This window comes from Balaenoptera ricei, chromosome 3 (genome assembly GCF_028023285.1).
Source record: "Balaenoptera ricei isolate mBalRic1 chromosome 3, mBalRic1.hap2, whole genome shotgun sequence".
Lineage (NCBI taxonomy): Eukaryota > Metazoa > Chordata > Mammalia > Artiodactyla > Balaenopteridae > Balaenoptera > Balaenoptera ricei.
In genome coordinates this window covers 168,395,640-168,416,682 of record NC_082641.1, presented here as the reverse complement: position 1 = coordinate 168,416,682, position 21,043 = coordinate 168,395,640, and the positions used below count along the sequence as shown (strand labels likewise).

Sequence of the window (21,043 nt, the reverse complement as noted above, 5' to 3'; positions counted from 1 at the left end):
GTTTTGGGTGGCAGTGTAAAAGGCATTCTCACACTCTTAGTGCCACAGCCAGCGTTGATCCAGCTGTCAGCTCTGCATCCTGGAAGGTGCTGGAAGGTGCCTAGGGAATGCTGCCTGGGCCAGCAGAGGGCATCCCACACAAGGTACCCATTTCAGGAGGGACTGCCTGCATTCTCTCTTGGACCAGGCCTTGAGGGCCCCACAGCCCAGCTCTAGGGAAGATTAGCACTAGGGGAGTGAAGCCTTGGGCCCTCTCCACCTCCAAGCCTGGCCTTTCTTTCCCACCTAGGCCCCTCCTTAGCTCTCCTTTGCCTTTTCTCCTACTCCCTGCTCTTATCTTCCCATCATCTGCTTTCCTTCCTCCAACTGACCTACTTCCTCTCGCCTGTGCAGACCCTTCCTTTAGTCCTCATTCTTTTCCTTGCTTCCTCCACCTTTCTCCTCCTTTTTCCACCCCCAACTCCTTTACCAGGACACACAAACACACACAGTTTTTCGACAATTCAGGCTTTATTTTTGAAAATAATTCTGTAGCTTCAACTTTCTTCCATGAACTGAGGTCAGGCAAGAAAGAAAAACACACACGTTGCTCTCCAACCCGCCATCTGCGTCCTGATCTGTGCACACGGGAAGGGAATGCTTGGGGGAGAAGGGAAGGAGGCTGGGCTGAATGGTCTTGGCTGCTCTACCTCACACCGAGAGGGCCTCCAGAAGCCACGGGCCGGGCTAGCATGAACCGTCCCAGAGCGACGGGGAAAGGATTGGTTTTTAGAAAGGACGGGATAGGGGGCAGTCTGTTTCTTGGAGGAAGGATGAGGGAGGGGCGCCCCAGCACCCAAGGCTTTTCCCCCCACCCCAGCAGGTGAGCTGAGGAGAGGTTCTGCTTGTCCCCTTCACCGTTTCATCTTGGAATCACGAACTGCAGGGAAAGAAGAGCTGAGAGGAGGTCAGGGATAAAGGAGAGGGGGAAGAAGAGAAATACAGGCAGGAGGGAGCAACCCTGACAACCTAACAGCTCCGCCCAGACCCTGAGGATGATGAAACCCCTTTGGTTAGTCTCATTTTGGCCACAAGTACATCTCCTTCTCACATAATCCAGCCTCCCACCTTGCTCCAACTGCGGGAAGGTGGAGATGGTGGGGGACAGGTACAGGAGGAGGGCTCATACTCTGGCTAGAATAGCCAGGACAGGGAAAAGAGGCCTCATCAAGAGAACTAAAGTTGCCAACCTCTCCACAGATGTCCTAGGAGAAAACCTGGAACGTGGATTTTTGTGGCCCCAACAAGCCCAAGTCTCTCCCTACCACACAGTGGTTTCCTGCTTAGTAACTCCCCCAACATACCCCAGAAAGATTCCCCTGATTTGACCCCCTTGAGAACGGGAGAATAAGCCTCACCTTATCATCTGTGCACTTGAATGCCACTCAAAGAAAGAAAAAAAAAACAAACCAGAAGATAAATGGACCCAAAAGAGAAACACAAGAGAGGATGATGCAGCCCAGGGACTGCGGTCCCATCTTAGGCCATGATATGGCCACGAGAGGCCCCAGGAGGGGCAGGCAGGTGCTGCTAATTCCAGCTAGGGTCATAGCCGGCCCAGGTCTGGGGTGGGGCCAGGTGGACACGGCGGCCCCGGAACAGGAAGCTGACGATGCCCTGGTAGCCGGCCCTGGGGACACCGGACTTGAGGTCATCCATGACTCCCAGGGCCTTGGCGAAGGCCTTGAAGCTGTCCCTGCTCGTGTACTGCACCCGCACCTCCCCCAGCTCACTCCGCTCACTGGTCCTCAGTTTCTCCACCTGCAGCAGGGGAGCACTGTAGACACGCGCAAGGAAATCCCTGTCATAGGCCTCCCGTCGCAGGTAGGACAGGTCCAGCTGGGTGAAGGGCACGAAGTGCTGGTTCAGCTTGATAAACTTGAGGTGCTGGTCAAAGAACTGCCCATGGCTCACACCTTTGCGGCCAAAGGTCATCGTTCTGGAGATTTCAGGCCGCACACAGGCCCGGCCCTGCCGCTGCTCCGGCCGGCGCATCCAGTCGTCCCAGAAGGCCTTGGGCCACTTGGGCTCCAGCTCAGCCCAGAGCTCGGCCAACAGCAGCCAGCCCAGGCCAGGGAAAAAGTCTGTGCGGTAGAGCAGCTCAGGCTTGCTTGAGTCCACCATCTGCTCCTTGCCGTTGTCGTTCCAGGCGGACACACACCAGAGGGAGGGGTCGGCCCTCAGCAGCGGGTACGTGGCCTGGAAGTACTCGAAGAAGTCTGGAGCCACCTCCAGATCATCCTCCACCACCACCGCCGCCGGGAACTTGAACTTGTGAAAGACCTGGCCCAGCGCCCAGCGGTAGTGCCGAGCAATCTTGTAGTAGCCCTGGAACTTCCGGTGGTCGGGTGGCACCGCGATGTTGCTCAGGTCAGGCTGCCGGATGTGCGTGATGGCGCTGCCGTAGGAGGCGATGACCTGGGCTGTCTCCTCATGCCCGCAGTCCTGGCTGACGATGACGGGGAAGCGCTCAGCCGAAGGCCGATAATGCAGCAGCTTGTCCAGGCAGCGCCGGACAGTGCTGCGGTCACAGGCGATGACCAGGATGGGGATCACAGCCGGCGGAGAGGTCACAGGCGCTCGCGGCAGGACAGGCGGGGCCGCGGTGGGCGCCCTCCACCGCTGGCTCCACCTAGCATGATGCTCCCTGATCTGCTGCAACAGCCCCCGCTGCCTCTCCAACTCGACCTCGGCGTCCTGGGCCAGGCGGATCACCTCACGGGTGAGGCTGGCGGGGTCGTCATCGAGAGCACTGTCTGAGGGCAGCGTGCCAGGCGCAGGGCGCGTCCAAAAGAAGAGGAGCAACAGGGCGTTCCAGGCCACAAAGAGGATGGCGCCCCACAGCACAAGCCCTGCAGACTGCTTCTTCAGCATCCTGGCCCCCGCGGGGGAGGCGGGCAAGGCTGGGGCTCGAGGCTGCCCTTGGCTTGCCCGGCTCACGCTCCCACAGTCCTAGGGATGTTTCCTCTGGGCTCCAGGCTTAGGAAGCAGCCACGCACCTGAGGAGAGGAGAAAAACAACCATCATCACAAGGCGTGGGGCTGCCCTGGAGTGGAAGAATGGGGGGCAGAAACAGATGAGAAAGTGCAGGACAAGGAAGGCCAGGAGGTTAACTCCAAAGCTCTCTTAAAAGATAGCTGCCTGGGGGCTTCCCTGGTGGCACAGTGGTTGGGAATCTGCCTGCCAATGCAGAGGACACGGGTTCGAGCCCTGGTCTGGGAGGATCCCACATGCCGCGGAGCAACTAGGCCCGTGAGCCACAATTACTGAGCCTGCGCGTCTGGAGCCTGTGCTCCGCAACAAGAGAGGCCGCGATAGTGAGAGGCCCGCGCACTGCGATGAAGAGTGGCCCCTGCTTGCCGCAACTAGAGAAAGCTCTCGCACAGAAACGAAGACCCAACACAGCCAAAAATAAATAAATAAATAAATAAATATTAAAAGATAGCTGCTTGTTCCCTAATTTGGAGGGTCCATCTGTGTGGAAGAACAGGATTAGGAGAGCATGTTCCCGCACACCAAAATGAGTTCATGAGTCCTCTGAAAAGCAACGTGGTTTTTTTTTTTTGGGGGGGGGGTGGTGGTGGTGTAGAGAGTGATGTTGGTGGAAGACAGGAAGCAAAGGAATCCCACTTCTCCCTTCCCGACCTGACAGATTTTGTTTATCATCTTCTATCCAGAGTTTAGGAGAGGTGGGGGTTAGACCATCTGCCTCCCATGCCTCAAATCAAACTGCCCAAAGATTACTGATTTTAAAACTCTAATATCACACCTCAGGGCTAAAGCCAGCACCTTACCTAATGAGGAAGCACCAGAGGCATTCTCACGAAGGTCAGGAGCAAAGCCAAGCCACCCCAGATCTACACGACTGTTTAACGTTCTGTTGGAGGGATCAGCCAACGCAACTGGACTGCAGAACACAATTATAGGCAGAAAAAGTGGAAAAGAAGCAAAAGTATCTCAATGTACTGATGCTATGAGAATATGCCTGGAAAACTCTAAGAGAATCAATGACAAATCCAACCTAAACAATCAAAGAATTGAGCAAGGTAGTGGGATATAAAAATTAACATGCAAAAATCAATAGCCTTCATATCCACAAATAATAACTCATTAAAAAAACAACAAATGAGAAAACCGTATTTATAACAGCCATGAAAATGATAAACTATTTAGGAATTAACAAGAAATATTCAAAAACCGACATGAACCTATAATTCCTATAATTCCCGAAAAGACACAAAATAAGACTTAAATATCCCTTGTTCTTGGTTGGGACATCTCAGCATCATCAAAAATCTCAATAAAAATACTTTTTTATAGAGCTAGACAAAAGTTCATAACAGAACATCTAGGAAAATGATGAAAACGAATGAGCAGTGAAGAGGGACTAGCCCTACCAGATATTAATATACTAAACATTACAAAGCCTCTATAATTAAAAGTATGTGGTGTTGGCATGTAAACAAACAGATCATCCAAAGGAATAGAATTTAAACTCCAGAAATACACCCAACTACAGGCAGAAATCTAATGTATGATAAAGGGGATACTTAGAATTACTGGCGCAAAAAATGGTCTTATTAATAGTGCTACAACAATTATATAGCTACTTGGGGAAAAAAAATAAGATCCATACACAAGAATAAATTCCAAGTGAACTAGACATCTAAGTAGAAAAATAAAACCATACAAGTGCTGAAAGAAAATACATGTCAATTCCTCTATAACCTTAGTATAGGGAAAGGCTTTCTAAGTATGACTTAAAATACAGATACAGTAATAAATAAAACACTTTTTGCATGGCTAAAAACACCATAAGCCAAGTCAAAAGACAAATAACAAACTGGGAGAGAATATTTGCAACATACATCACAAATAATACACCAATACCCTAACAGACAAAGAACTTTTTAAAAACTGAGGGGAAAAAAGGCCAAAACTCTTGTCTAGAAGACTAGGGCAACTCACACACAAAAATATTAAAATGGTCCTTAGACATATGAAAAGGTATTTAATTTCACTCATGATAAGAAAAATTCTAATTAAAACTATACTAAGATAACATTTCTCCACCCATCAGACTGGCAAAAATTCAAACACTTGTCCTATTCTCGTAACAGAGTCAGCTGAAGAACAGAAGTTCTTGATTTTGATGATGTCCAATTATCAGGGCTTTTTTCTTTTATGAATCATGCTTTTGGCGTTGTATCTAAGAAATCTTTGCCAAAGTCACAAAGATTTTTCCCTGTGTTTTCTTTTTTAGGTTTTATAGTTTTAGGTTTTACATTTAGGTTTACGATTCATTTTGAGTTAATTTGTGTATATGGTGTGAGATATGGAACTAATGTCCTTTTATAGCAGTTTGGCAGCTAGCCAAAATGCTAAACAGAGAGTTACCATATGACCCAGCAAGTCCACTCCTACATACAGACCCAAGAGAAATGAAAACATATGTCCATACAAAAACCTATATGGAGTGTTTATAGCAGCTTTATTCATAATTGCCAAAAAGTGGAAACAACTCAAATGCCCATCAACATGGGAATATGGATAAACAAATTGTGGTTTACCCGTGGAACGGAATAATATTCAGCAATTAAAAAGGAATGTATTACTGAGACACACGACACATGTACGAATCTCAAAATAATTATTCAAGATGTGAAAGAGTACATGCAGATCAGTGGCTGCCTGGGGATGGGGCAGTGAGAACATCAGGGGAGGTATTACAAAGGGACACTAGGAAACTTTGTGGGATCATAGTTTCATGGGTATATACATATGTACAAACTTATGAAAATGTACATTTTAACTATGTAAAGTTTACTGTATGTCATTTATACCTCAATAAAACTTTTTAAAAAAGATATTACTGGGTCAAATGACAAAATTAGAATATAGACAGTAGATCAAAGTATCAGTGTTGACTGATAACCATAATGTGGTTATATAAAAGAATATCCCAATTCTTAGGTAATACACGCTGAAGTAATTAGGGGTAGAGGGCCATGGTAGGTGCAACTTCTCAAATGGTTCAGAAGAAAAATACCATGTATGTATATGAACAGCAAATGGAGCAAAATGTTAATAGGTGGATCTGAGTAATGGGAATATGAGTATTCTTATACCATTTTTATTCTTGCTACTTTTTTATAGTTTGAAGTTATTTTCAAATACAATTTCTTAAAATCAAATATAGGGACATAGCCCACAGCTCTGACTAGCTTCATCCAATATGGCCCCAGCTGGGCACATCAGTAAGAAGAACTGGGACACAATCCATTTTTCCTGAACTCCTCAATCACGCCATGACATGCATCACACACCTGCTCTCTGCCAGGCTCTGGGAAGGGACTGGGACACGCATCCAACAAGAAAAAGGCATGGTCCTGCCAACCCCCTCACTCCACCAGACCTCATTACTGAAAGGATCTACCGTACCCTCCCATTCCAGGACAGCTGCCATTCCTGACCATGCCACTCTCTCCCTGGCATTCCTGCCTCTGGTCTCAACACCTCATACCCCAAAGCTTCAGGTCTGCACTCTCCTGTGCTGACTGCTCTGTCAGTTCCCCTCTGCCTCACAGACCAGTTCTCTAACCCTAGCTAAAACCTTGGGTCCCAGATCTCATCTCTGTGCTCCTGGACTCTCAAGCAGGCAGATCCAGTATCCAAGGATCAAAGGGCTGATCTTTAAGAGTCTCTAAAGGGAATGGATTCTGCCTCCCTCCTCAGAGGCCCCTCCAGCCCCTGCAAGCACTACCACCCCCTGTCTTCCTCCTAGAAACCAGCCACCCTCACAACTCCATAGCAGCAGTCTTCTCAGAAGCCTCAAGTCCATTTCAGTTTTACTGTGTCATTAAATTTCCATTTTATTAGTGCTCATATACCAATTAGGGTTTCCTAGAAGAGAAACACACACAGATTTCCAGTTTCTTCCTCACTCCCCCTCAGGATGTGGTCAATGTTAGATTCCCTGACCCCCAACATCCTGCCTCCCAACTGACTGGGCAGGAATAGTCTTTAGATAAAGAGATGGGGGAAAGAAAAGAGAAACTGAGCTCCATCAGCCGAAGCGTTGGCTTCAGGGCTGGAGGAGGAGGCTTGTCTCTGACTTATCGATGAGCCACCTGAAACCAGCAGGCTCTCAGAGTGGTAGCAAAACCCCACGGGACCACATCCTCTCTACCCTGCACCCTGCTCCAGACATTAGAATTAGGTGGCCCACACCCACTACCCTGAGGCCTGGAAGACCTCCCAACACCTTCTAAGCCAGGCAGATCAAAGCAATCTTCTCAGCCCCTCTGCAGACTGTATTCCTAGCAAGTCTATAAACCTCGAGAAATGTTAGATAGCTCACAGGAAACAGCTGCCCCAGTCCAGCCAGGCCTCCACCCCACAACCCTTTTCTCTAAATTCTCAAACAGGACTTGCTTCTCTTGCCGTAAGAGTACGTGATGCACCTATTCCCAGGCCCCACCCCTTCTCCACACGGACTCACCCAGAGTCCCAGTGCCATTTTCTACTGCTTCTCCACATATTCTCCAGGGCAGGATCCTCCACTCTGTCTAGAAGTTAGTGGTGTGTGAACACACAAGCGCAGGCACTCTCCAGCAGCTGGCTGTGCCTGTGGAATGAGCAAGTCCAGAAGGCCAGCTTTTGGCCAGCAGAGCCCATGCACTCATCCAGGAAGCACTGCTCTGAGTCCTACCATCAGGAGGGTACGGCAGACACAAGGGCAAGTCAAACAGCCCAGGGCAACGCTTGGCATCACTCCGATTTTTTTTCACATCGCTGAGACTCAATTCTCTCACCTCTAAGATGGAAACCATAACATAATACCTCATTGGGTTGCTGTGAGGATTGGGTGAGATAATTCACATCAGGTGTTTAGAACAGTGCTCAGCACATGACAGCATAAATGCTAGCCAGTCACTCTGCTAGCCAGTCCCCTCTCTCACTGGCTCTCTTTACTCCACTCTACGAGATTCCTTCCAGGACCCAAACACTCGAGCCCGCCTCAGGGCCTCTGCATGTGCCGGTATGCCTGGTCGGCTCTTCTCTCTCTTCTTCACCTAGTGAGTTCTGACTCACACCTCGCCAGGACACCTTCCCTGATGCTTTCGGACCCTGTGAGGTCCACCTCCCCTTCACAACCAACAGCACCAGCACAACCCCGTGCTCAACATCTGTCAAATCCCCTCTACTACCAGCTACCTGAGGAGGCGGACCAGCTCCCCCAGTGCTGCCAAGCTGCTATGCTAGGATCCTCGACATTCAGATTTGCCTGCAACAAAAAAGTGGCTTCCATGTGGATGCCACACACCCACGATCACTTAACTGAAATTCCCAAGTCCAAAAAGTGCTGAAAAACAGAAGTTTTCCACACTTGTTTGGCTTAACCTCATTTGGAGAAATCTGATCTAATGTGCGGCTACGTATAGTCTTTATTTATCCCGTTCATATGTTTTGCTACAGAAATAAGCATGTTGGATTATGGTATGCTGTTCCAGACCTTCACTACATCATAAATGCACCAGATCATCTTTTTTAAATCCAAAAAATTCTAAATTCTGAAACATATCCAGCCCCAAGAATTTCAGAATTATGAAAATGGAAGAGAAAGTTACTCATTCACTGACATCATCCCATTTCAAGATCTCAAACGCTTAAACCTGAACTCTCTTCCCTTATTATTAAATACTGAACTCTTGATATGGCTTCTCAGCTGGTTCACCTATCACGCACTTTGCTTCCCTCTAAGCAATCTTCCCAATAGTGGCAGAGCATCCTTCTTAAAGTACACAACTGGTCCCAACACTAACCTGCCTTAAAAACCGTACTGCCACTGCCCACAGACTAAAACTCAAAATCATTATTATGACACACAGGGCCTTCACGACAAACTGACTCAAACATTCCTTTTCAACCTCACCTCCGACCACTAACCCCATGAACCCCGTACTCTGGCCTCAACAGGCTACTTTTTTTCCCTCAATAAGTACCCTTTGTACACTGCTTTCTTTCCTCTGGCTGGTCCCGCATCCTGAAATATTATCCAAAGCCCCACTGACAAGCATTATACATCCTTAAGAACCCAGTTCCTTAACATCCAGGCAGAGCCAGGCTTCCCACAGCTATACTCCCACCGTACTCTCTCCACACCTCCTGTCTTTCCTCTCCACACTGTAACAGAACCTGTGGCTGTACTTACCTGGCTCTCACCTTACTCCTTAGAAAAGAGGCTCTATGATCTGTATACCTATGACGGTGTTTGGCACATGTACGAAGTTCAAGTAGCTAGGTGGAGGGCTGCTTGCATTATTCACTAAATCGGGGAGAAAGAAGACCAAACTAGCAGCCTAACAGTGAAAGATTACATTTTCCGAAGATGACTACCAAGTATCCCATCCCACATGCTCTTCTTACAAAGTGACAATGACACTCCTCCCTCTAGAGCTGGGGGAGATGCGGTCTATGTTCCCTCTCTTTGATCTGTGACTACAGAGGAAGTGAGGACTATGTGACTTACGAGACTAGCTCATGAAAGGCAATACAGTTTCCACTTGGTGCTCCTGAGATGCCTGCTCTTGGAACCCAGCCACCAAGGTAAGAGGAAGCCCAGGCCATGTGGACAGGATACCTCTAGGTATTCCAGCTGACAACCACAGCTAAGGTCCGCTAACAGTCAGCATCAGCCACTAGACATGGGAGGAAGCCTTCCAGATGATTCCAACCCCAGCCACATATGACTGCAACTACATGAAAGGCCAGGAGCAAAACCACGGCAATCCAAAACCTTGGATCACTCCTGACTTACTCACAGGCCAGGGGTATCACGAGTCGCTGCCTACATTCAAGCGAAAAGGAACACAGACCCCCCACCACCGGGTGGGAGGAGGGCAACGTCCTATTGTAACAATGTAGAGTGGGATATTTAAAGTTGTGGCCATGTTGGGAAAAGACAATCTGCCACATCTTCCTTTTCTAAAATAGAACAACAGTCCTCAACCTTGACCTGAGTATCTGATGTTCTGTTATTAATGACATTTGCCTGCAAGGCACAAACTCACACTAGGTTTTTTTTTTTTTTGCCAGAGTTTTCACAACTCCTTCAGGGAAGTCACATAGCTGGTCCACACCACCAAGTACAAAGACTTGGTGGGAGATGAGGCGTGAGCCTTTTTAGTGAATAAGACCCTCAACCAAAACCCCGCAGGTTCTGGGCAGGTGCCACCAACTCCTGTGGGTCTCAGCTTCTTCTTTTTTTTCTTTTTAAATTAACTTTTATGGAGTATAGCTGCTTTACAATGTTGTGTTAGCTTCTACTGCACAGCAAAATGAATCAGCCATACATATACATATAGCCCCTCCCTTTTGGATATCCCTCCCATTTAGAACACCACAGGGCATTAAGTAGAGTTCCCCGTGCTATGCAGTATGTTCCCATCAGTTGTCTATTTTACGCATAGTATCAATGATGTATATGTGTCAATCCCAATCTCCCAATTCCTCCCACCCCACCCCTTTCCCCCTTGGTGTCCATATGTTTGTTATCCATGTCTGTGCCTCTATTTCTGCTTGGCTTATAAGATCATCTATACCATTTTTCTAGATTCCACATATATGCGTTAATATACAACATTTGCTTTTCTCTTTCTGACTTACTTCACTCTGTATGACACTCTCTAGGTCCATCCACGTCTCTACAAACGACCCAATTTCGTTCCTTTTTATGGCTGTGTAACATTCCATTGTACATATGTACCACATCTTCTTTATCCATTCCTCTGTTGATGGACATTTAGCTCAGTTTCTTCTTTTGAAGAACTGCCTATGAGCTGTGAGATCCCTTTTTAAAACTCTGATTCCTATGGTATTCTCTAGCCAGTTCTCTCTCTCTAACAAGAAAATGTTTCTTAAACAGCAAGAGAACACCAGATAGTCAACTTCTCACTGTGAGCAATAATGGAGAAGTCTTATTTAGCTTTTAGAAAGTATGGAAGTTGAAGGAATGTTGACAGACCTTCCTTTCTATCTCTGTGTTGCTTAGTACGTTAAAAAGCATTGCCTGAAAAAAACCAGAAAGTATAGCACATGCCACAGATAATGGAGACTTAACTGAATCACCTTCCTGTTCATTAGACCTCTGCTAGGCTCCTGTACCTTGTACCAGGCTCCATAATTTCAAAAGGATGTTAGAACTGAAAGGGAGTCAGAGAAGATACACTAAATAATTCAAGGACTTAGAGAATAAGACCTAGAGGGAAGGGATGCAGGCTAAAGGGATATATGATGCTAGTGCAGCAAAAAGCATGAAGCCCTGGGAAACCAAGTAACCTTGGGCAAGTCACTTGTGCCTTAGTTCCCTCATTTGAACAGGGAGAGGGTTGATTTGGATCATCTCCAAGGCCCCTGGGCTCTGATGATGAAAAGGACAGTGACAATTTCCCCAGTGTCGCAAACAGGAAATGAGTTTAACCTGTCACATAAGCCACTGAGGTTACACATACTACATTGCCTTCTAATCTGAGAAAAGGACAGGGGAGATCCGAGAGACCTCAATGGTCTCGGGTAATGGGGTCAGGCAGGGGTGATTCACAGTTCGAGGCAGATGCAAGGGGGATGTAAGCATCTAAAAGAAAAGTCTACATGGTCTGAGAAGTATTACAAACGACAGAAAATAAAGCTGGACAATCTCAGCCAGCGATGTTCGTAAAGGGAGGACTAATTAAACGCATCACAGGGGCAAAGGTTAACCAAGGAGGAGCCTCACTCCAGGGTCCACTGTCCCGTGGAGACACAGACCAGCCGGCCACAGCCCCTGCGCTCCAGGGTTTATAAGATGGGGCCCTGCACGGCTCAGGGGCCCCCGACTCCACACACATGAGCTAACAAGTAGGAGAAAGTTTTCTTGACAATTTACTTATTTCCACATCGAGTCAATTCTTCCTCCCGGCAGAGGAGAAAGAACCCCTAGTAACTTTTGGAATGGACGCGCGGGTGGGGTCTGGGGAAAGGCCACCTGGCATTCCGCTCCCCAAACCCTCTCCAGCGACCCCAGCGCCTCCAGGCCCCACACCCACGTCGGCCCAGAGGCTGAGTTTCACAACCAGCCCCCTCCCCGCGGAGCCCGCCCTCTCTCACCAGCTGGAGGCCCGGGATTCCGAAAGCGGAACGCAGAGCTCCACTTCCCGGCTCCAAAGGGGCCCGTGGCCGGGACCCGGGGCGACCCGGGCCAAGTCCCTCTCTCGGGCACCGGGGCTGTCGGGGGACACGGAGGGCTCGGAAAGGGACAGCTTCCCAAGCCGGGACCCCAGCCCCGGAGCGCCCTCTCCGCTCCTGCGGGGCCTCCTTCAGTCAGACCTCGGTCCCTTTCCGGGGACAAGCCCCAGAACTGACGGACGCTGGCGTCCCCCGGCCCCCACTCACCAGGTCCTCCCAACTTCCCGGCCCTGAACTTGGCCCGCCCCGGGGCTTGGGGAGCGAGCCCGGCGCCCCGGCGCGTTCCAGGCGCTAGCGCGGAGGCCGCCGGCGCCTTCCGCCAGGCAGGCTCTTCCTGCGGCGCTCGAGGGCCGGACCGCCGGGCGGGCAACGTGGCCCTTCCCCGGGGAGGGCGGGGCGGGGCAGGCCGAGGGGCGGGGCCGGCTACCCCTACTCGCCCGGGACCCCTTCTCCCCGGCTCGCCTCCAACGCCCGACCTCTCAGAAGGACTCGCGGTCTGCGCACCCCAAGTTTTCCGGGGTCCCCAACTTTTGGAGATGCTGTGGAGACAGCTGTTACCTTTGGGCCCTTTGCCGCTCTCAGTCGCAACTCCACGGGTCGATACGCATAAACCCAACCACACTCAACCCATTCCAGTCAGACTTCTCCTTGGGTCTCCCCAGCCCCAGAGCCCAGAGCCTCGTGGGGCTGAGGGGAAGAGCCCTGCCAGAGGTAGGCCAAGCAACCTGCCTCAGTAGTGCGTTTACCAAACCCGAAGCCAAGGATCTGGGGGCCTGCTCCTCCCAACCCCTGGCTTCCAGGAGGGAGGAGTCCAGGGCATTCGAGAGGCTAGAGGGTGCAGGGAAGTAAGAACAAGAACCAGGATGCCAAAAAGGAAGCCAAGGAGGAAACACCTGCAGCCAAAATCGAGAAAGAGCAAGCTGGCTTTTTTTTTTTTGGGCTTCCTGTTTTTTGTTTTGTTTGTTTTTTCCTTTCGGGGTGGGTAATGAGTGCTGTTAGTTTGGAGCAAAAGAGCAAAGAGAGACAGACCTTTCCCTAGGGTAGACCCACCAGACCTAAAGAGGAAAGGCCTCAATCAGGCTTTGTGGTAGCCCTGTGAAAGGGGGTGAAGGAGGACCCTGGAAAAGCCTAGATGTCCGTATCTGACCCTAACAAGTGAGGGTGGGGAGCTGAGAACTACTGGCTACTCATGCAGATGACTTTCCTGAGAAGGACTGAGTCCAGGGCCAGCCCTACCATGTGATCAGGACACACTCTTCTGGCACCAGCACGTGCCCCCATCCACTTCCCTCCCCTGTGTTCCAGAGCACAGAGCAGGCCAGAACTTTGTGGTATATGGTTACTGACTTCACTCACTAACTTGTTTCTAGGTGAAACTAGGAATTACGTGGGGTTTTAGAGAAACGAAGGCAGGACATGCCCTAAAGGTCCCTGCATGGGGGTGAGGAGCTAAAACAAAATTGCACAGAGGCCATCACATGCCAGACCTGCATCCTGCCCCACACCCAGCCTCTCCTTTAACCCTCCTAGCAGCTCTGCAGAGTACACATTGTCATCCCATTCTACAGATGAAGAGTTTGAGACTCAAGCTAAGTGCCAACTTGCTGAAGGTCACAAGACCTAATGAGGGTCATGGCCAAGTTTTAGACCCAGGCATTCCTGCTTCCAAAGATGGCACTCATTCCCTCTCCTCATGCAGCCTTGAGTGCAAGTGCTCTTTGTGATAGCTGTGTGTCCAGCATGACAGGCACACAGTGGGGCAGCAGGGAAATCCTGCAGTTGGAGCCCAGCCCTGAAGGAGAAGAGTGAAAGAAGAGCTGACACCTCAGTGAGGCTGCACTGGGGTGTGTGTGTGTGTGTGTGTGAGTGTGTGTGTGTGTGTGTGTGAGTGAGTGTGTGTGTGTGTGTGTGTGTGTGTGCAAGGTCTCCAGTTTAGCTGATTGTGTGGACTGTGGCAGGAGATGGCAGCCAGCCAGCAGCCAATGTTTCTGTACCTCTGCCCCTTCTCTAAGCTTTTCCTCATGTAGGAGACATGGAAGGCCTATATACTAATACTCCATGTCAAGGCAAGAGGGAAAACCAGTTTCTTCAAATGTAAAAAGTTGGGAAACACTGTAGAGCCAAGATATCTAGGAGCTAAAGTCACTGTCCCAGGACAAAGGCCAGAGTGGGATGCTGAAAGGTGGGGAAACCAACCAGCCCATGAGATGTTGGATTCCCACCTCTACCAATAATCCTTCTCCATCTAAGGCTGTTCAATGGGGAACAGGACAGGTAACTGTGTACCAAAACTCTCGCCCCATCATTATAGTCCTCTGTTTAAATTCCAAGGCTCACAGGAAGAAATTCCATGACTGTCCCAAAACAAAGGGCCTGGTTAGAGAATAAGAATGAGCTGAATTCTTGGATGGAAGCAAGAGAAAACATTTGGTCTGAGAGGCAAGAAGCAGGGTGATGAGTGCCAAATTGACCTGGGAAAAGAGGCCCTGGGCTCCTGATGGAGGTTTCATGCAGAAGGGTTATAGGGGAAGGAGGGCAGAAACAAGGAGCCAGGTGCCTGAATTCTGGGGATGAAACTGGGAATGGATTATGTGAAAATGGAAGGAATAGGAAGATCTGGTCCCAGCCAACCCCCACTACTTCCAAAAGAGGAGAGGAGAGATAAGAAGGAAGTGAAAATTGTTCCAGGAAACTACCCTCCCATAAACAATGCCCAAGATACCCTGAATTTTTGTATAATTTGGAAATAATTCATGCTCTGAACTTAAGAATTCATGCTCTGAAACCATCAGTAGAGGTAAAAGCAAAGTTTTAAATCAATGATGTATCTATTTTCCCCTCTCCCTTCCTCTCAATATCCCTACTCCCCATAAAGACCCAGAAACTCAGCTCATTAAGATCAAAGAGAAGAGCAAAGATTAATACAATAATCACTGAGCAATGCCTGTGAAATGGAACTTTTGGTTAGCCACCTACAGTTCCTTTGGGAAAAAAGAAGGGTATAAATAAATTCAGTTACAACACACACACAATATGTGGTTTCAGTCTATCATTGTGGATATAAGTAGCTGGACACCCAATGAGTGCTGTGCCCTGACATCCTGGTACCCCTGTGAGAAGGCTGTGACTGTCTTGTGGAAGGGTCAGGCTGAGGGCAGGGCTACTGCTTTTGGTGGAAACAACAGGAGAGAGGAATTCTGGCTCACTCCAGGGAAGAAACATCTTAGCAGAGAGGCTGTCTGACAGGGCACTTGAGTTCCCCTCCCGGGAGGTTTGCAGCAGAATCCGAATGGCCCTTCTCAGGTCAGATGCTGTAGGAGCAGCACAGCACTGGGCAGGCAATCACAGCATCTGCCACTCCACACATAGGCAAGCCCTTCCTAATCAGGGCTTCTGTAGCTTCCCCTCACGTATCAAACTGGGAGAATAATCCCTGCTCTGTTCTCCCCACAACAATGTGGTGACGAAAAACTTACACAACACAACTGCCTGGACACTTCACATAATGTAAGCACTGTACAAATACAGCACGACTCTGTGGTACTTCAAGTGCTTCGAAGCACTCACCGTCCTCCCAGGCACGATGAGGGCTGCAGAGGCATCCTGGGACCACACATCCCTGAGGGATCACTGTGATCCTGGTGTCTAAGCAAAGACTAGCACCAGGAATTTGCTGGACAAAGCTAGGGGAGGTGACAGGCCCACCCTGAAATCCAGACCTTCTAAAGTAGAAGCCTGGCCTCAAATGGGCCACCTGAGGCATCAGACTAGAGAAGAAACATCTAGGGCCAGGAACTCCACCCAGGTCTGCCTGCCCAGCCCTCAGGTCACTGGGGGACTCAGGGACTCCTATGGCAAGGAAGGAAGGGAAAAAAGAAATTAAGTCATAAATATGTGATTTTCAGCTTGCAAACGACCTCTGTTATTGTTGCCAGCCCCCAGTGTATGTGAGGCCCAGGTGTTACACAGCTAGTGAGAGGCAAAGAAATGCTAGGAGCCAAGCTTCCTACCCCTTGCCCAGGCCACCATACCCCACTGTCTATCAAAATTCCCAACATCTCTCCCTTCTACTGTTATCGTCACTGAGAAAAGCAGGCATCTTGGCATAGGTAAACTGGAGTTCAAAGGAGGAGTGAGCAGCAGGTAAGAAGGTAACCAGGGACAGCCTATAGATGGCTAAAAAATGGCAGTCTGAGCAGGAGAGAAGACCACGATATGGCATAGGAAGGAAAGGCCCAGCACTCCATCTCCTAAACAGACACTCGGTCCTTGAGACTTGCATCTTCCTCCACCCCTCTTTAATCTGCTACCCCAAAGAGGCACACTTGCCACGCTGACTGGAGAGCTCTGAAAGCCAACAAGGTATCTGGCAGAATCCCTCAATTTCAGTTCTCCTTGAACCCGTGCACCTTTGCCACCACTTCATGATCCCAGGTATTGTTTAACAGCAACAGGATGAGACAAATTCAGGGCAGGCTTTTAATTAAGGACAAATAAGGCTTTTGCCAGAACCCTATTTCAATGAAAGAACAAAACTCCTAATGTAGAGTTTTTCTCTGTGTAACTATACAGGCATATGAAGCAATGGCAATGTTACTGTTTTACATGTACATGGCCCTGGATACTTCTCAAAATCTATCATTTCATTTGTTCCTTGTGAACAACCTGTGAGGGACTTGGAAAGTTAGTTATCCCCATTTTGCAAGTGAAGAGAACATGGCAGAGCTTAACCAACATACCTAGGGCTGTACACTAAGAAAGGCAGAGCTAGAACGCAAATCCTGATTCCCAAACCTGTGTTCTGTTCCTCTGCTCTTACCATGAGGTTTCATGGCCTACACTCCCTTATAGGGGAAGGAGGAGAGGCAACTTAGGAGGTTACCTAGACCATCTGCTACCTGCCCCCCCAGGCAGTTCTATTCAGTTAGCTGCCCAAAACACAGCAGCCTGCCTCAGCCTGGGTAATCCATTCCAGAGTTGTGCTTAGCCCAAACTGACCTGGAATCCTACTACCTCAGCACTGAAAAAGCCCTTACAAGTAATCGAACACAACCTCCCTTCAGAGGCCTAAATTATTTTCATGTTCTCCTTGGTCTAACCTCACAATTGCCATTGCTCACAACCCCTTACAAGGTACTCCTACCTTGGTAAGGAGCAGCTGGGAACAAGCCTGCACCCCGAGAGTGAAGGAGAGGTGAAGTTTTCTGTGTATCCATCAGGGTAAGGGTTCCCATCACGGCAATTCCTCAATTGTCAAAATTCCTCAATTCCTCAAAAGTCAAGTTCCCAGACTTACCCCACTCAACATTTTCTGCACAGGAGCAGCAAGACACCAAGTGGGAAATGAGACGGGAACCTTACCTTTCTTCTCTTCTCTCAGCTGCTCCCCTGGAAATCATCAAACCCCCATCCAGCACTCCATTTCCAAACTGAGAATCCCAAATCAGATACACCAAACAAAGTGCGGCTTCTCTCCTCTTGTCCAGGTCCAAAGTCCATGGCTGAGTGGACTCTGAGGGGGAGGAGTCTGGGGGGGAAGGGGTATGTCCAGGCCCCTCCCCCCCCACTGCAGGCTTCAGTGTCCCTCCCAGAGGTCTATTACATCCCTTCATTCAGCTGGTTTATTAAGCCCAGAGTCTGGTGATAGGCAGATCCCCGGTACTATCCCATCTCTTGTTCAGGGAGGGGAAGTCATCCACTGTGAGGGCTGGCGAGTCCGTCTTCTGCTGAGGCTCATGACAGGAAACAGGCCTTAGAACCGACATGGCCCAGGAGGCTGATTTCTGTGTTAACCTGCAGAATATTTAAACATCATGACACTCTCTAATCTATTATATACCCAAAAGGATTTCTAAGACTCCCTACCTAAATTAGACCCCTTGACTCTATCATCAAAAACCCTTCCTTAAACACTCCACAAGGTTATACAAAGTTCCTACCTCACTCACATATTGCACCCCAAAACAGCCATCTCATCAATATGTATACACATATAAGGCTCAAGATAAAGGAAAGACAGCACCTAACCGCACTATAGGAAAAGTAACCGAAAGCACTAGTGTGTGGAGACTGTCTTTTAAGAAATACAGAAAAGAACATTTCTCCTCCTGTTCTCGCCTTGTTAGTGCCACACACTAATCGCCCCACATCTCCCAAGCTTCTTAGGGTGTGCAGTGTTTTAATCGGCCAGCTCTCCCAGTCTGAACTAAATCCATTCCACACCTAGATGCTGGCACCTTCTACAAGCATTCTTTTCTCCCTTCCCTTCACCCGCACCTCCCCCTCTGCTTCCAAAACTGTGCCATGGATGTAATTCCCAATCTCCGTCAAACTCCTTCCCGGGGCCAACTCCCGAGAGCACTCTCCTGAAACGTTAGAAGCCTGAGTCCTACCAGCAATAGCCCCAGTGATGTTCCAATTTTTCAATCCGGTGGCCCACCCTGGCCGCCCCCTCCCTTCTAAGTGTATTCCTAAACACACACACACGCACACACACGCGTACACACACACACGCACACACACACACACACAAACGCGCGCGCGCTCTCCCCCTTCCTTCCTGTAGGGGCGTGGCGCCCACAAGAACGCCCCCCACCCAGCCAAGAATTTAACTCCTCCCACCCTTCTCGGAACCTCGCGTTCGGTGTTCACGGGGAAAGGGGGTGACAACGCGACCCTCTCTAGGTTCTGACCCCTACCCCTCCGCTGCCCAGACGACCCTCGCCCTATCTGCGCTGGGTCGTTACCCGGGGCCCGCCCCCCACCCCCAACCTCAGCAGGCAGCCGCGGCCCGCCCCAGGTCGGACTCCAGAGCCCAGGCCGGGTCCCGGTTGCCCGCCCAGGCCCCACCCCCTCGACCCCCGGCGGCCCGGCCCTCCCCTCGCACTCCTTTCCCCCTCCCACCATCTACCGCAGCCACTTCCGTCCGTCCTCCGGAAGTGAGTCCGTGGTGACTGCCACCACCCGTCACCCGCCTTATCTCCTCCCGCCCATCACCACCGCCACCAAGGGAACAGGACTTGAGGTTGCTCTGCAGTCACTATTAAAAGGACTGGGGACGAGGGGTGGGCAGGACAGGGTGTGAGTGAGAACGGAGCTGGGGACGACAGTAACGGCCGTGCAAGAAGTGAGGCGGACAGAGTTTGTGACGGAAATCGGGAGCTCGTGTCAAGTCGAGCCGCGCGGGAAGAAGAGCGCATGCGTCACGACGCCTCGGTCGGGTGGCGAGGGTTGGTGCTTGGACGGCCTGGCCTGGAGGGAGTTGGGCGGGAAGGGGGCGGAGCGAGGAGCCCGGAAGTGGGGGCGGGGCCGCCCTCGGGCCGGTTCACCTAGTCCACCTCGGTCTTAGGGTCGCCTAGCAACCGCCCGCTTGTTCAGGGTTCTGGAGAAAGCCCAGAGTGCACCCGTCTCTGGATGCGAGTCTTGGTGAGAAGCAATTCTGGAAGCACCAAGGCTTGTGTTCACCCCTTCCTGTGCTGAGAGCTCTGTAGCCGTACTGAAGGAAAGCTGTTTTGTTCATTGCTTACTTTTTCTCGCTGCATCTCTCACGGAGGCAGGACCTTCCCTGGGTCTGAAAAGAGAAAGAAGAGAGTGAGACTACTCATAAAGTAAGCCCCCCCCCCCAACCCGCGCGTCCCCAGGACAGCTCTCTGTTGAACACGCCTCGTGCGAAAAACACTTTTCAATTTTTAGTACCCACAGGTCGGGACCATGGTTACCATTACCCGAGCAGCAGAGAGCTCTGCCCGAGGTTACGTGGCTAGAAAGTGATAGAGGCTGGACGCGAACTTCCCAGCCTGTGACACTAACCTATGTTGCCACTATCGTGTGCCACCTGTGACCAGTCTCCTCTTAAACCTTTCTAAACCTTCAAACATTGGACTTCCAAGTTCCAAAATTTCCCTGGTTGCTTTTTTCTAAATGTATTGGTCTGACTTGCTTTTGACTTCAAACTGAATCCAAGAGAAGCTACTACTAATTTTTGTTCATATGTCATCCATTTAATGACGTGTTCTAGAATTTTGCCAGGACTGTGGACGGATTCGCAGCCTTTGTTTTTTTTCCCCTCTTATTGAAAACTGGAACTTAGGCTCCAGTCTTCTGGCATATCTTCTTTGATACTGTGATTTATAAGAAGAAATATATGTATTTGGTCTTTGTCTAGTTTCTGATACCGAGCTCCTAAACTCCTTGGAATTTTCATAAGTGATAAGAGCACTGGGAGGATCTTTTGTTCCAATATTTGATCTTTGACCCTAGTTCCTGACACAGGGCCACTGAAACCCTTGGCATTTCCTGGGTGATAAGAGTGTCATTTTTTCTAATGAGGCAACTTTGGGTGGGCTCCTGGATAGCTTCTGGATGGGGGCTGATCATTGGAAAGAACAAGCTGTGATTAGAAGGTTGGAATTTTTTAGCACCCCCCTCCCCAGGTACTCTCCCACCCCCGCCATTTTCTTGAGATGAGAGAAGGGTTGAAAATGGAGCTAATGATAGATTATGCTTAGGTGATGAAGCATCCATTAAAATCCCAATAGTATGGGGTTCAGAGAGCTTCCAGGTCGGTGAACACATCCACAAACCGGGAGGGTGCCACACCCCCAACTCCAGAAGGACAGACGCTCCTATGCTCGGGACCCTCCCAGGCCTTGACCGCTGTATCTCATCTGGCATTCATCTGTATCCTTTAATAAACTAATACACATAAGTGTTTCCCTGAGTTCTGTGAGCTGCTCTAGCAAATAATCGAATCCAAGGGGTAGGAGGTCACGGGAACCTC

At 49.7% G+C, this 21,043-nt stretch overlaps 1 protein-coding gene across 10 annotated transcripts; it reads right to left on the bottom strand.

Annotated features, from left to right (window-relative positions):
• Positions 1-491: 491 nt before the first annotated feature.
• On the bottom strand, positions 492-19,834 carry MGAT1 (alpha-1,3-mannosyl-glycoprotein 2-beta-N-acetylglucosaminyltransferase). Of its 10 annotated transcripts, none has more exons than XM_059918000.1 (3): positions 19,791-19,834; positions 17,626-18,057; positions 492-3,038 (listed from the first exon to the last, which is right to left on the bottom strand). In XM_059918000.1, exon 3 carries the CDS (start codon positions 2,911-2,913, stop codon positions 1,570-1,572), a length of 1,344 nt encoding a protein of 447 aa, XP_059773983.1. In that variant the 5' UTR covers positions 2,914-3,038; positions 17,626-18,057; positions 19,791-19,834; the 3' UTR covers positions 492-1,569. The 10 variants fall into 10 exon arrangements, with proteins under 10 accessions (XP_059773983.1, XP_059773985.1, XP_059773984.1 ...); XM_059918002.1 differs by lacking the exon at positions 19,791-19,834 and adding an exon at positions 19,168-19,184; XM_059918001.1 differs by lacking the exon at positions 19,791-19,834 and adding an exon at positions 19,036-19,104.
• Between the last annotated feature and the right edge of the window lie 1,209 nt (positions 19,835-21,043).